At 56.1% G+C, this 13,225-nt stretch overlaps 2 protein-coding genes across 2 annotated transcripts; both read left to right on the top strand.

Annotated features, from left to right (window-relative positions):
- Window positions 1-280: 280 nt before the first annotated feature.
- On the top strand, window positions 281-1,455 carry B0I36DRAFT_316161 (uncharacterized protein). Its single transcript, XM_046152967.1, has one exon. The coding sequence runs from the start codon at window positions 363-365 to the stop codon at window positions 1,230-1,232; it is 870 nt and encodes a 289-aa protein (XP_046017529.1). The 5' UTR covers window positions 281-362; the 3' UTR covers window positions 1,233-1,455.
- Window positions 1,456-11,500: 10,045 nt separating this feature from the next.
- On the top strand, window positions 11,501-12,644 carry B0I36DRAFT_316149 (uncharacterized protein). The gene has a single exon (XM_046152966.1). The coding sequence runs from the start codon at window positions 11,789-11,791 to the stop codon at window positions 12,515-12,517; it is 729 nt and encodes a 242-aa protein (XP_046017528.1). The 5' UTR covers window positions 11,501-11,788; the 3' UTR covers window positions 12,518-12,644.
- Window positions 12,645-13,225: the final 581 nt, after the last annotated feature.

Below are 13,225 nucleotides of genomic sequence, written 5' to 3'. Positions count from 1 at the left end.
GTTGACCAAAGTGGATACGACAGGGAATATTTCGTCGATTGGACGAATCACAGCCCATCTTCGCGACCATTTGTATGGGCGCTCTGTATGATTCACTTGTAAGATGGGCGTTGACCGTTGACGAGAGTGGAGCCTGCTCCACGAGAGTTTGACCTATGAGAACGGGGCCTGGTGGCCCAGTTCGACTACTGTTTTGGGATGAAAGTGGGCCACTTTCTCCCGACTTTCGAAGATACATAGGGAGGGCTGTGCCCTCCTGGAGAATGGCAAAGGATTTCCACTTCTCTCCTCCTTTTCCTCGGAGAGGAGCAGCAGCGCGACAAGACGGGACGGACGACAGCACGGAGGCTGTCTTACCTTGGATGTCCTTGGGAGATTTTCTTCTTATGTTCTTGTGGCCAAGAACCAAGCCTACTGATGCACTGCGTGCAGCTACACGAACGAACGCAGGTGAGTGGCAGGTATCGGAACGGCGTTTCCGTTCCATCAGGAGGATGAAGTCCGAGAGGAAGTCGGCTCCGCCGAGTGCTGGATGCGAGGCTGGTCATGAGGAGCTTGCGCGGGGTGTGGCCCTGTTTGCACGGGTTGTGCCGCGGGTGACTGGCGATGGCGAGAGACGGTCGTTGGTATTGGGCCCCCCTTGGGGATGTTCTGCTGCGGCGGCGAAGTTCGGCGAGATGTCGCGCGGTGCGCGGGTGTTGTACTCGGAGAGGATGAGGAACTTTTCAGCTTGTCGACAGGGACTGAGGAAGGTTGCTGTGCCAGCGGTAGCGTGGCGACGTGAGGCGCTAGACAGTTGTCGTCTGAAGGACGAGTTGATCGAGGATGCTTCCTCTTGCCCGGCAGGGGAGACTTGCGGCTTGGTGCCGCCACCGGGATACGGTAAGAGTGCGTTGAGGTGTTACTGGCCTAGGGGGCCTCGTGTCTGGAAGTCCTGTGTTTCTAGCGAGAGCGTGCGGGCGCTAGCCAGCTTGGCCTGGCAGGAGAAGAAGGCGGAAGCTTCTACTGCGACTCTGGAGGTGTGCCGGATTGGCTACCCACATGGCTGGACACTGTACGCGATGGTGCGGGTGCAGGAACAGGATGACTGTACCGTTCTTGTGCGACTGGAGGAGACGTTGGTGGATGTTCATGGCAGATCGTGCACTATACATCCTCATGAAGTGACATTGGCCCCGCCGGGGTCATATGGAGGGGGACCTGGGAGTGGACCGGAGAACACGCCGTCCTGATGGAGGACAGGTAGCATGCCTGGTTGGCTGTATGTCTGGCAGAGGCCAGTGGGACTTGTAACCATAGACAGTAGTGTAACTGTGGAACATTTGGCAGAGGTATGTCTAGGACTGATGCGGCTGTGTGTGAGCATAGTGATGCATCGAAATGATAAGCGTGAGAAGTGGAATGGGGAGTGGAACAAATGTTGTGTCGTGAACGGAGTAATCGAGATAGATACTAGGAGTACTCGTGGAACAGTAGAAGAACGAAGTGATTGATGGAAAAGTGTGGTGCACTAAACCACCAGAAAAGATCGTGAGATGTGTGCAGAAGCGTAGTGGTGCAGCTTCATTCAATCCAAGATGCGTGCCTTCAAGCATGCTTTCGGTCTGGTACCGATAAATTCCTTAAAAAGAGAGCTAGAGTTCCGGATCCGCGGGGTACGGGGCGGCAGCCCTGTGCAGCTCGAGCGTAGCGACGCTGCTTAATACACGGAAGTGAAATGATGAAATCATATTGTCTACTACTAGAGAGACATAATGGCTATGCAACAACAACGCTGGAAGCTGGGAGCGTGGCTGACGCCGAAGGTGGCATGGCGCGTGACCAACAGACGGACGAGGCGACGGCGAGCCAAGGGGTCGTCGTCAACGAAGTTCGTTGACCAAAGTGGATACGACAGGGAATATTTCGCGATTTGAGCGAATCAGAACGCCCATCTAGCGAGCATTTGGTGCGAGCTCTGTATGATTCACTTGTAAGATGGGCGTTGACCGTTGACGAGAGTGGGTCCTTGGACCTACCTCGCTACCCAATGAGAAGTGGGCCTGCTGGCCCAGTTCGAACACCGAAAAAGGATTAGTGTGCGTGCACACAATCCGCACATTCCTTGGAAGTACAAAGGAAGGGCTGGGGCCCTTCCAAGAACAGAGCAAAGGAGTTCTCTTTCTTCCTTCTCTTTCTCGGGGAGAAACAACAAAGGGACGACTAGCCAGGATGGCCGAACACGCGAGTATATATGCGGTGCTGGGAGCAGGCGGGGACATGCTCCTTTCGTCCAAGATGGGCTTGGAGGGGATCGAGACGGACTGTGGTCGGCGAGGACCTTTATTGACACGGCGCAGTACGACGGTGGCTTGTGAGTATTTCCGGAGGAAGACTGAACCCACTGGGTGGGTGAGTGCTGAGGTAGCAGCGGGCGCGAGAGGTGCTGTGGCATGATGGTGCTGTTCGGGAAGGACAGGGCGAGGGCGAGCTGGGTCTCGACCCTATGCAAGCGCGTGTACGATGTGGACATGTACATGCAGCCGAGAGGGCGGAAGAAGGGGCAGGCATCGACGTATGACTGGCGCCGGGTGAGGCAGGTGGATGCCGAACTCTTTAGGCGGAGCATGCAGGAAGGTGCGATGGAGGCTGTTGCCGTGCACAGGTGTGATGGGCCGCACCGGGGGTCGGCGTGCCAACCCGTGATCCTGGCGAAGGAGCGACTGCACGCGTGTGCGTTTCACCGGTTTGCCTATGGGCACCGTCTTTTTGCTAAGACGGATGGTATCCACCGGGTGGACATGGATAATTTCATCCAGCAGCAGCGATATTGTCTCGGGGATGTGCGGGACGCATCTTTTGTTCAGGTTTGGACGATGGACATGCAGGTTCATCGTGCACGCTCTGTCGAGGATGACGGTGTTTGGATCATTAGCGCGAGGCCTGCGGTGGCGGTGTCGGGTGCCGACTCCCTTGCGGTGCAGTTTACCTTCTGGCGCGCCTACCCTGGTGAGCAGTATGCGAACGCTGTGACGAGCTTGACTCGGCTATTGTACCACAGGGCGGAGTAGCTGTTCTGGGCGGGACGGCATCAAGAGGCTGACCTCTCGTCGAGGATGGAAGGGGTCTTCTGCTGCGTCGTCGCATGTGCGCGTGCGCGGTGCATTGCCTTGTCGGGTCACGAGTGTCTTTCGCCTCAGCGAGGTCTGGTGCGCAGCGTGAGAGGGATTCTCTATGGTGGATGGATCCTCTTAGTGGCTGCAGGGTAGCGGAATAGTATGAAGAGAGAGTAGAGCAGGACTGTTAGTCGTGCTATGCGAAGCAGGAGTATCGGGACGATTGGATGAAGTCATCAGTAGAACCAGGAATGGAACGAAGTGATGCAATGAAATGAATGTGTGGTGGAGAACACCAAAAGTAATCGTGAGATGCAGTAACACTGAGAAAGTGTGGCCTCAAACTAGAAGATGCGTGTCGCTAAGACATGCTTACACTACTTAATCCGCATGCTGTCGGAAAAGATGGCTAGAGTTCCGGATCCGCGGGGTACGGGGCGGCAGCCCTGTGCAGCTCGAGCGTAGCGACGCTGCTTAATACACGAGAGTGAATGATGAAATCATATTTTCTACTCACAGAGAGAAACCATGGCTATGCAACAACAAACACAGAGTGTGGGAGCGTGGCTGACGCCGAAGGTGGCATGGCGCGTGACCAACAGACGGACGAGGCGACGGCGAGCCAAGGGGTCGTCGTCAACGAAGTTCGTTGACCAAAGTGGATACGACAGGGAATAATTTGGCCTTTGGACGAATCAGAACGCCCATCTAGCGAGCATTTGGTGCGAGCTCTGTATGATTCACTTGTAAGATGGGCGTTGACCGTTGACGCGGGTGGGTCCTGACCCTACCGCTTACCTAATAGACTGGGAGCCGAAGGGCGAACAGTCGTACTATTGAAGGGGACGGTGGCTGTGGCCACTGGAACCCGGACTTGGCTAGCGCGAAACGCGGAGAGTGGGTCGGAGACCATGTGCCGGGGGCTGATTGGCCCGAGGGGGAGGCGATGGGCGGGGCCTGGAGGGTGACTGCAGAGGGGTTGCAGTTTTTTCTGGCGCTGGGGCGCTGGCCATAAAAAGCCGGAGGGCTTTGGACTGTTAGGCAGAGTAGCTGGGGAACAGCTTCCCAGAATATCACGAAAGCGCGTATTTTTCACGAGAGCGCTGTGGCGCCTATATCAGACCGGAGGACGATAGTGACGGGACGATTATCTGTGAGTGAGCGGAGTGTGCGGTATTTGGTGGAAGGACGGAGGAACCCCCCCTGTCTTTAGGTGTGGCCGCAGGTGTGGCGGCCGTTGCGGCGGCCGTTGGAGTGTTTGTTGGCCCGTGGGGGCGACCGTGTGAGGGCACGGGTTGCGACAGCGTCGGCTACTGACCATTGGTAGGCATTCTTGCTGGCGATCACGCTAGGGATCCGATGACGGATACGTCTGTTTCATCTGGCGGAGATCAGTCGAAGGGCTGTCCTCCTAGCACATGCACGTGCGTTATCAAGCAGGCTACTGCTGGCCGAGCCATGGAGTGGTACTACCAGAGCACCTGTCCGGTTGCGTTTTCTAGTCATGAGGCTTGGCGGCCGAGTTTCCAGACTGTATGGGACATGGGTACGGGAATGGGAGTGACGAGAGATGGTATGCTTGTCATCGACTCTGGCGAGGTGAGTATGCGTTCCTGCCGTGGTGTCGTCCGGGGCGGTTTCTGTTATGGGTAACAGGCTAACGAGCTTGATCAGTTCCGTCATGCGCCGAACATCCGGAACATGTGACGTGGAGGTGTCGGGTTGTCTTGTCCTCGGGAGGAGGTGGTTATTTGCTGAGGCAGTCTTGATCAGCCACGTGCGGGGGCTGAGGCGTCTTCCCTTCACGAGCGCTGGGACGCTCTTGTGGTCTCACTGGCCAACCGGGAGGGGAGGTCGGTTCTTCTTCCTGTCTCTTCTGCTGCTGGACTGCACTCCACGGGGAGGTGCGGTACATTGTACTGTCGCGGAGAAGTAGCTGGGGCTTTCCCAGTCCTGCTAGGATATGGATGTCCGTCTGGTGCATTGTTATAGGTATTACCCTTTGTATCCGAGATACTCTTCTTGTAAGAGACCGGGGCGTTCTCTATCGTGCGGTGGGACCTATTGGGACCAGTGATGTGCGATTGCGTTCTCATAACAGCTGTGGGACGAGTGTGAAAGGGTTTTCTTTTGTGGAACAATTAACGTGTGCAGTGGTGTACTAACCACCAGAGAATATCGTGAGATGACTCAAACAGTCACCTGTGGTGGCTTCAAAAATCCAGAGATGCGTGCCCTAGAGCATGCCTTTATTACTTTGACTGCATGCTGTCAAAAAGAGGTACTTCTATTCCGGAAAGAAGGGGGTTACAGGGGGAAGCCCCCTGTGCCGTGGTCCGCAGGACCCTGGCGCTCACCTCGAAGAGCAATGATGAAATCATATTGTTACTACTAGTAGAAACACCATGGCTATGCAACAACAACGCTGGAAGCTGGGAGCGTGGCTGACGCCGAAGGTGGCATGGCGCGTGACCAACAGACGGACGAGGCGACGGCGAGCCAAGGGGTCGTCGTCAACGAAGTTCGTTGACCAAAGTGGATACGACAGGGAATATTTCGCGATTTGAGCGAATCAGAACGCCCATCTAGCGAGCATTTGGTGCGAGCTCTGTATGATTCACTTGTAAGATGGGCGTTGACCGTTGACGAGAGTGGGTCCTTGGACCTACCTCGCTACCCAATGAGAAGTGGGCCTGCTGGCCCAGTTCGAACACCGAAAAAGGATTAGTGTGCGTGCACACAATCCGCACATTCCTTGGAAGTACAAAGGAAGGGCTGGGGCCCTTCCAAGAACAGAGCAAAGGAGTTCTCTTTCTTCCTTCTCTTTCTCGGGGAGAAACAACAAAGGGACGACTAGCCAGGATGGCCGAACACGCGAGTATATATGCGGTGCTGGGAGCAGGCGGGGACATGCTCCTTTCGTCCAAGATGGGCTTGGAGGGGATCGAGACGGACTGTGGTCGGCGAGGACCTTTATTGACACGGCGCAGTACGACGGTGGCTTGTGAGTATTTCCGGAGGAAGACTGAACCCACTGGGTGGGTGAGTGCTGAGGTAGCAGCGGGCGCGAGAGGTGCTGTGGCATGATGGTGCTGTTCGGGAAGGACAGGGCGAGGGCGAGCTGGGTCTCGACCCTATGCAAGCGCGTGTACGATGTGGACATGTACATGCAGCCGAGAGGGCGGAAGAAGGGGCAGGCATCGACGTATGACTGGCGCCGGGTGAGGCAGGTGGATGCCGAACTCTTTAGGCGGAGCATGCAGGAAGGTGCGATGGAGGCTGTTGCCGTGCACAGGTGTGATGGGCCGCACCGGGGGTCGGCGTGCCAACCCGTGATCCTGGCGAAGGAGCGACTGCACGCGTGTGCGTTTCACCGGTTTGCCTATGGGCACCGTCTTTTTGCTAAGACGGATGGTATCCACCGGGTGGACATGGATAATTTCATCCAGCAGCAGCGATATTGTCTCGGGGATGTGCGGGACGCATCTTTTGTTCAGGTTTGGACGATGGACATGCAGGTTCATCGTGCACGCTCTGTCGAGGATGACGGTGTTTGGATCATTAGCGCGAGGCCTGCGGTGGCGGTGTCGGGTGCCGACTCCCTTGCGGTGCAGTTTACCTTCTGGCGCGCCTACCCTGGTGAGCAGTATGCGAACGCTGTGACGAGCTTGACTCGGCTATTGTACCACAGGGCGGAGTAGCTGTTCTGGGCGGGACGGCATCAAGAGGCTGACCTCTCGTCGAGGATGGAAGGGGTCTTCTGCTGCGTCGTCGCATGTGCGCGTGCGCGGTGCATTGCCTTGTCGGGTCACGAGTGTCTTTCGCCTCAGCGAGGTCTGGTGCGCAGCGTGAGAGGGATTCTCTATGGTGGATGGATCCTCTTAGTGGCTGCAGGGTAGCGGAATAGTATGAAGAGAGAGTAGAGCAGGACTGTTAGTCGTGCTATGCGAAGCAGGAGTATCGGGACGATTGGATGAAGTCATCAGTAGAACCAGGAATGGAACGAAGTGATGCAATGAAATGAATGTGTGGTGGAGAACACCAAAAGTAATCGTGAGATGCAGTAACACTGAGAAAGTGTGGCCTCAAACTAGAAGATGCGTGTCGCTAAGACATGCTTACACTACTTAATCCGCATGCTGTCGGAAAAGATGGCTAGAGTTCCGGATCCGCGGGGTACGGGGCGGCAGCCCTGTGCAGCTCGAGCGTAGCGACGCTGCTTAATACACGAGAGTGAATGATGAAATCATATTTTCTACTCACAGAGAGAAACCATGGCTATGCAACAACAAACACAGAGTGTGGGAGCGTGGCTGACGCCGAAGGTGGCATGGCGCGTGACCAACAGACGGACGAGGCGACGGCGAGCCAAGGGGTCGTCGTCAACGAAGTTCGTTGACCAAAGTGGATACGACAGGGAATAATTTGGCCTTTGGACGAATCAGAACGCCCATCTAGCGAGCATTTGGTGCGAGCTCTGTATGATTCACTTGTAAGATGGGCGTTGACCGTTGACAGAGTGGGTCCTTGGACCCCGACTGGCTGACCTATAGGAACGGGGCCTGGTGGCCCAGTTCCGTTACCGAAAAGGGATGAAAGTGGGCACACTTTCTCCCACATGGAAAGTACAAAGGAAGGGTGTGCACCCTTCCCAGAAGGAGCAGAGGATCTCTCTTTCTTCCTCTTCATTTCCCCGGGGGAAACGATAGCGGAGCGACGATCGGGACGAGATGCGGCCGGGCAGGACGGAGAAGCTGTGGGCGAGTATGACGAGTACGTTTCGTGTAGCACAGAGCCCGGGGGGCTCGTCATCGCCGGTGGCGTTTCCTTTCCGCCTTAGTGCGGTAGATGCGGCGGAGAAGCTGGTGCACGAGGACTGGTTGGCGGAGTGGAGCCGGAGGGGGAGCCCTCTGTGCAAGGAGTTGCCGATTTCTGATGTGGCACATGGTGGATGGTTTGTGAACCGGAGGGACTCTGTCGGACACCTGGGACGGGTGGAGCGAGATGTGTATTTGCTGTCGCTGCCGAGGGTGGCTGCGCCCTTGCTCTCTGAGCGGGACACGGCAAGGAAGGCCGGTGCGGAGCTGGCTGTTCTTCTGCAGAAGGTGATGGGATTCCTCGTGGGCTCTGCCCGCTACCCTGATGTGTCGGAGGCACAGCTCAGTACCATAGTGCGGTCGTGGTGCCGTAGCTATGGGGTACCGTTGGAGGGCACTCGTACGGGATTGTCTGTGCGGAGAAGAGAGACGGCGTTTACCTTCCGGGAGGTTCACGAGATCGCGGGCTATTATGCCGCGTTGGTGGCGGCGCCTGGTAGTCGCGAGCTGACGGAGGTGCAGGAGATTCGGGTGCGGCAGCTCACAGGACGGAGTGGGTGTCAGCTTTCGGCTGCGCAGTTGTGTGCAGTGGATGGCCCGGTGAGGGCGTCTGACCTCTTCCACCTGTTGGACAGGCATGCGACGATAGAGCAGTGGGTCGTGGCGAGCCTGGTGATGACAGTTATTGTCGTGGGGACGATTGCTGCGCGACTGGAGAGCAGTGTGCTGATGGCTTTTTGGAACGAGATGCGTATCTCGGTGATGCAGCTGGTCGATTTGTTGGACCAGAGTGGTTTTGTCATCCGGGACGGGTATGTTGGCGTGTCTGCGCTTGGGCGCAGTTCTGTGCAGGAGGCCGGAGAGGGAGCGTGCTAGTTCCCGCAGGTTCGGCAAGGATGGCGTGTCACGTACATGGAGGTAGCCTCTTCCGCTTGGAATGCAGTAGTGGAGGGACGAACCGGTAGTCGAGAATTGCATCTAGAGCAGCAGTGCGATGAACAGATAACAGATGAGCCGAGCGAACCAGTAGAACTAGCAAATGAACAGAGTGATTGAATGTGTGAGAACATGTGTGGTGGAAAACACCAAAAAGGATCGTGAGATCTGTAAAACACTAACAGTGAGGGGCTTCGTTTGCCCCAACAAGATGCGTGCAGCTAAAGACTGCTGATAGTCTGGTACCACATGCTGTCGGAAAAGAGAGCTAAGATTCCGGATCGGCGGGGTACGGGGCGGCAGCCCTGTGCCACACGAGCGTAGCGACGTGGCGAATAACTACGAGAGTAAAATGATGAAATCATATTTTCTACTGCAAAGAGAAACCATGGATATGCAACAACAAACACAGAGTGTGGGAGCGTGGCTGACGCCGAAGGTGGCATGGCGCGTGACCAACAGACGGACGAGGCGACGGCGAGCCAAGGGGTCGTCGTCAACGAAGTTCGTTGACCAAAGTGGATACGACAGGGAATATTTCGTCGATTGGACGAATCACAGCCCATCTTCGCGACCATTTGTATGGGCGCTCTGTATGATTCACTTGTAAGATGGGCGTTGACCGTTGACAGAGTGGGTCCTTCGGACCTACCTGTTTGACCTATGAGGATGTGGCCTGCTGGCCACAATCCGTTACCTAAAAGGGACAAAGTGGGCCACTTTGGACCAACCTTGAAAGTACAAAGGGAGGGCGGGAGCCCTCCTCGAAGAATGAACTGGCAGGACATTTCTTCTCTTCTTTTTTCCTCGGAGAGAAACAGAGCAGCGCGGGGACACGGAGTGCACAACAGCGGGAGGGTTGTCTTTTTTCTTTCTTTCTTCCTGGGGAGACGGAGTAGCGGCGGAGAGGGAGCGAGCTGATTCGCCTGGGGCGGTATACTGACTGCGATGGGAGAGAGCTGGTTGTTCGCGGGCAGCGAGGCGTCTTCCGTAGAACGGGACGGTTACTTCTTGTGCGTGAGCAAGTCGGTGGTGGCTGACTTGGTACGTCTAGGCGACTTGAGTCGCCAGACAAAGGATGACAGTGCGCAGCAGGAGTTGATGACGATGCTGGACAAGGCCAGCTTGTGGCTGGCATCGAAGCAGTTGGCGTTGGTGCACCTGGAGCGGTTGCTGTCGGGAGACCTTCGTCGTTGGGGGGCTCGACGAGGTGTGCTGCTGGATGGGCGGGAGCGCCCGCTGGTGGAGAAGCAGAGGAGGAGGACGCATGGGAATGGCGTCGTGACGATGATGGCATGCATTGCCTACTGGCGTATGACGGGTCTGGAAGAATCCTCTCGGCGCTGGGCGTCTTGGGTAGCGCAGGAGGGGGCGACTCTTCGCGTGATGGTAGGTTGCGGCGAGTGTTCGGCGCCTTTGCTCGCTCCTGGGAAGGACGATCTTCTGGCAGGGCCATCTGGTGCGTTTCGCTTCTTTGATGACCACTGTACTCGGGAGCAGTGGTTGCAGGCTAGTCTGTATTTCCTTGTACTGACGCTGTCCGAGATCGGGCAGTGGCTGGGATGTCCGGAGGTGGAGAAGAAGGCGGCCTTCGTCCTGGCTCTGGTGGAGGACCGTCTTGGGACGTCATCGAGTGCTAGGTAGGTGATGCACCTTGTCTTCCTGTGGTGCGGGGACTGCTGCACCTTGACCTTTCGTTCTCTCGCCCTGAGGGGCATGATACGTGGGACCTTCTACGCGGGGAAGCGTAGAGACGAGCGTGTGCGCGGTCTTGTCGAGACTCTCTGGCAGAGGATCCAACAATGTCCTGGTGGGTCACGTAGAGTGTGCACCATGTGGTGATGCGACATGACCAGTAGCAGAGCTAGAGAAATGAACCGGGTTGCTGTGAAAACAACCAAATGAAATGAGATGAACAGCAGGATGCGATGATGAGCAGAGTAGTGCGTGTAACAATCAGAGGAATGGAGTGATTGATTGAGATGAAATGAAATGAAGTAAAGTGGGTGAAACCACCAAGAAGAATCGTGAGATTAGAGAAACACTGTGTGTGGCTGACTTCACATAAGCTGTGCGAGATGCATGTCCTAAAACATGCTTTTATTACTTAATCCGCATGCTGTCAGAAAAGATGGCTAGAGTTCCGGATCGGCGGGGTACGGGGCGGCAGCCCTGTGCAGCTCGAGCGTAGCGACGCTGCTTAATACACGGAAGTGAAATGATGAAATCATATTGTCTACTACTAGAGAGACATAATGGCTATGCAACAACAACGCTGGAAGCTGGGAGCGTGGCTGACGCCGAAGGTGGCATGGCGCGTGACCAACAGACGGACGAGGCGACGGCGAGCCAAGGGGTCGTCGTCAACGAAGTTCGTTGACCAAAGTGGATACGACAGGGAATATTTCGCGATTTGAGCGAATCAGAACGCCCATCTAGCGAGCATTTGGTGCGAGCTCTGTATGATTCACTTGTAAGATGGGCGTTGACCGTTGACAGAGTGGAGCCTGCCTCCACGACTGGCTGACCTATGAGGATGTGGCCTGCTGGCCACAATCCGTTACCTAATCGGGACAAACTGGGTCAGTTTGGACCAACCTTGAAAGTACAAAGGGAGGGCGGGAGCCCTCCTGGAAGAATGCAGAGGATTTCATTTCTTCTTTCCTTTTTCCCCGGGGGAACACGCGGCGCGACAGCAGGGACTGGCCACACGACCGGAGGGTGTGCACTTCCCTTCCTCCATGTGTGGGAAGGATTGGAGATTGTCTTGTTTCTCTTCGGAGAAGGAGGTAGAGGAAGGCGTTTGCCTTCCTTGTTTGTGCACCTTTGGGGTGCATGAACAGACAGACTTGGTGAGGACAGACGGAAGCCTGGGGGCTTCCTCTCTTCTTTTCCCCTTTACTCCACGGGAAACACTACCGTGGAGGGACAACCAGGGAGATGGTGTGGGAGAAGGATGCAGGGGCGGAGGAGACGAGCCCTGAGCCACGGGAGGTGGGGAGACATTTCGTTGGACTAACCCAGAGGGTATGGGACCGTCTGGAACAGGTTGAGAAGGGGGATCCTGCTGTCCGCTCGGGCGTCCTCGGAGAGCTGCAGGCCATGTTGGATCATGTGTCGGCGTTATGTGCTCAGCCAGGGTCTGAGTGCGTTTCTTCTTCTGCGGAGCGGCTGTTGTCTACTTCGCTTCTGCGCTGGGCGCGGGACCACGAGTGGGCTTTGGATAGTCGACCCGGTGTCTCGATCCCCCTCGATCGAGAGGCTATGTACAGGGACTTCCTTGTGTGCACGGCGGCATACACTCTTTCGGCCATGACGATGGTGGAGCAGCGCGGTGTTACGGAGGCGGATCTTCTGGGTGAGCGCGTCGCGGGTGTTCTGCGGGGCGGTAGCTCCTCTTGTCCTGGGTGCTGGAGGCACTCGTCGTCTGACCCGGTGGGCCGGTTGGAGGACCTGCGACACTTATTCGATGCACACTGCACGCAGAGGCAGTGGCACCTGGCCAGCATGGCCTATGCTTTGATGACCATACGGATGGTTGCCAAGATTCTTCATTCCACTGAGGTGGAGGCCGGAGCAGGGCTGCTCTTTCGTTGGCTTCACAGATCAACTACTGGTGCGCAGATGGCGTGCACCAAGAACCAGGCGGGGTCTTTACCAACAGTGTAGGTGGCAGACGAGTGACGCGGGGGCTGTGCCGAGTTTCATGTGTAGTGCATCACGCGATAGCATGAGTGAAAAGAACAGAGTGATGGAACCAGACAAACAATGAATGAAATGAACAAATGAACTGGAACAATAAATGAACGAGATGAAATGAGTGCATGCCGAGTCAGTGACTTTTCTAGAGGCCCTGGGTCGCGCTGGGGCGCTCCCTTTTTTCTAACCCTAAGCTCCTACCCCCTTCGACGGCACCAACAAGTGTGCCTCGCTTCTCCCGGGACCATGCGTGCTGTGTAAGCATGCTTTTACCCTACGATTACCGCTAGTAATGTTAAAAAGAGGTACTTCTTTTCCGGAACCGCGGGGTACGGGGCGGCAGCCCTGTGCCACACGAGCGTAGCGACGTGGCGAATAACTACGAGAGTAAAATGATGAAATCATATTTTCTACTCACAGAGAGAAACCATGGCTATGCAACAACAAACACAGAGTGTGGGAGCGTGGCTGACGCCGAAGGTGGCATGGCGCGTGACCAACAGACGGACGAGGCGACGGCGAGCCAAGGGGTCGTCGTCAACGAAGTTCGTTGACCAAAGTGGATACGACAGGGAATAATTTGGCCTTTGGACGAATCAGAACGCCCATCTAGCGAGCATTTGGTGCGAGCTCTGTATGATTCACTTGTAAGATGGGCGTTGACCGTTGACAGAGTGG

This window comes from Microdochium trichocladiopsis (genome assembly GCF_020744255.1).
Source record: "Microdochium trichocladiopsis strain MPI-CAGE-CH-0230 chromosome Unknown B0I36scaffold_2, whole genome shotgun sequence".
Lineage (NCBI taxonomy): Eukaryota > Fungi > Ascomycota > Sordariomycetes > Xylariales > Microdochiaceae > Microdochium > Microdochium trichocladiopsis.
This window is presented reverse-complemented; position numbering and strand designations above follow the sequence as displayed.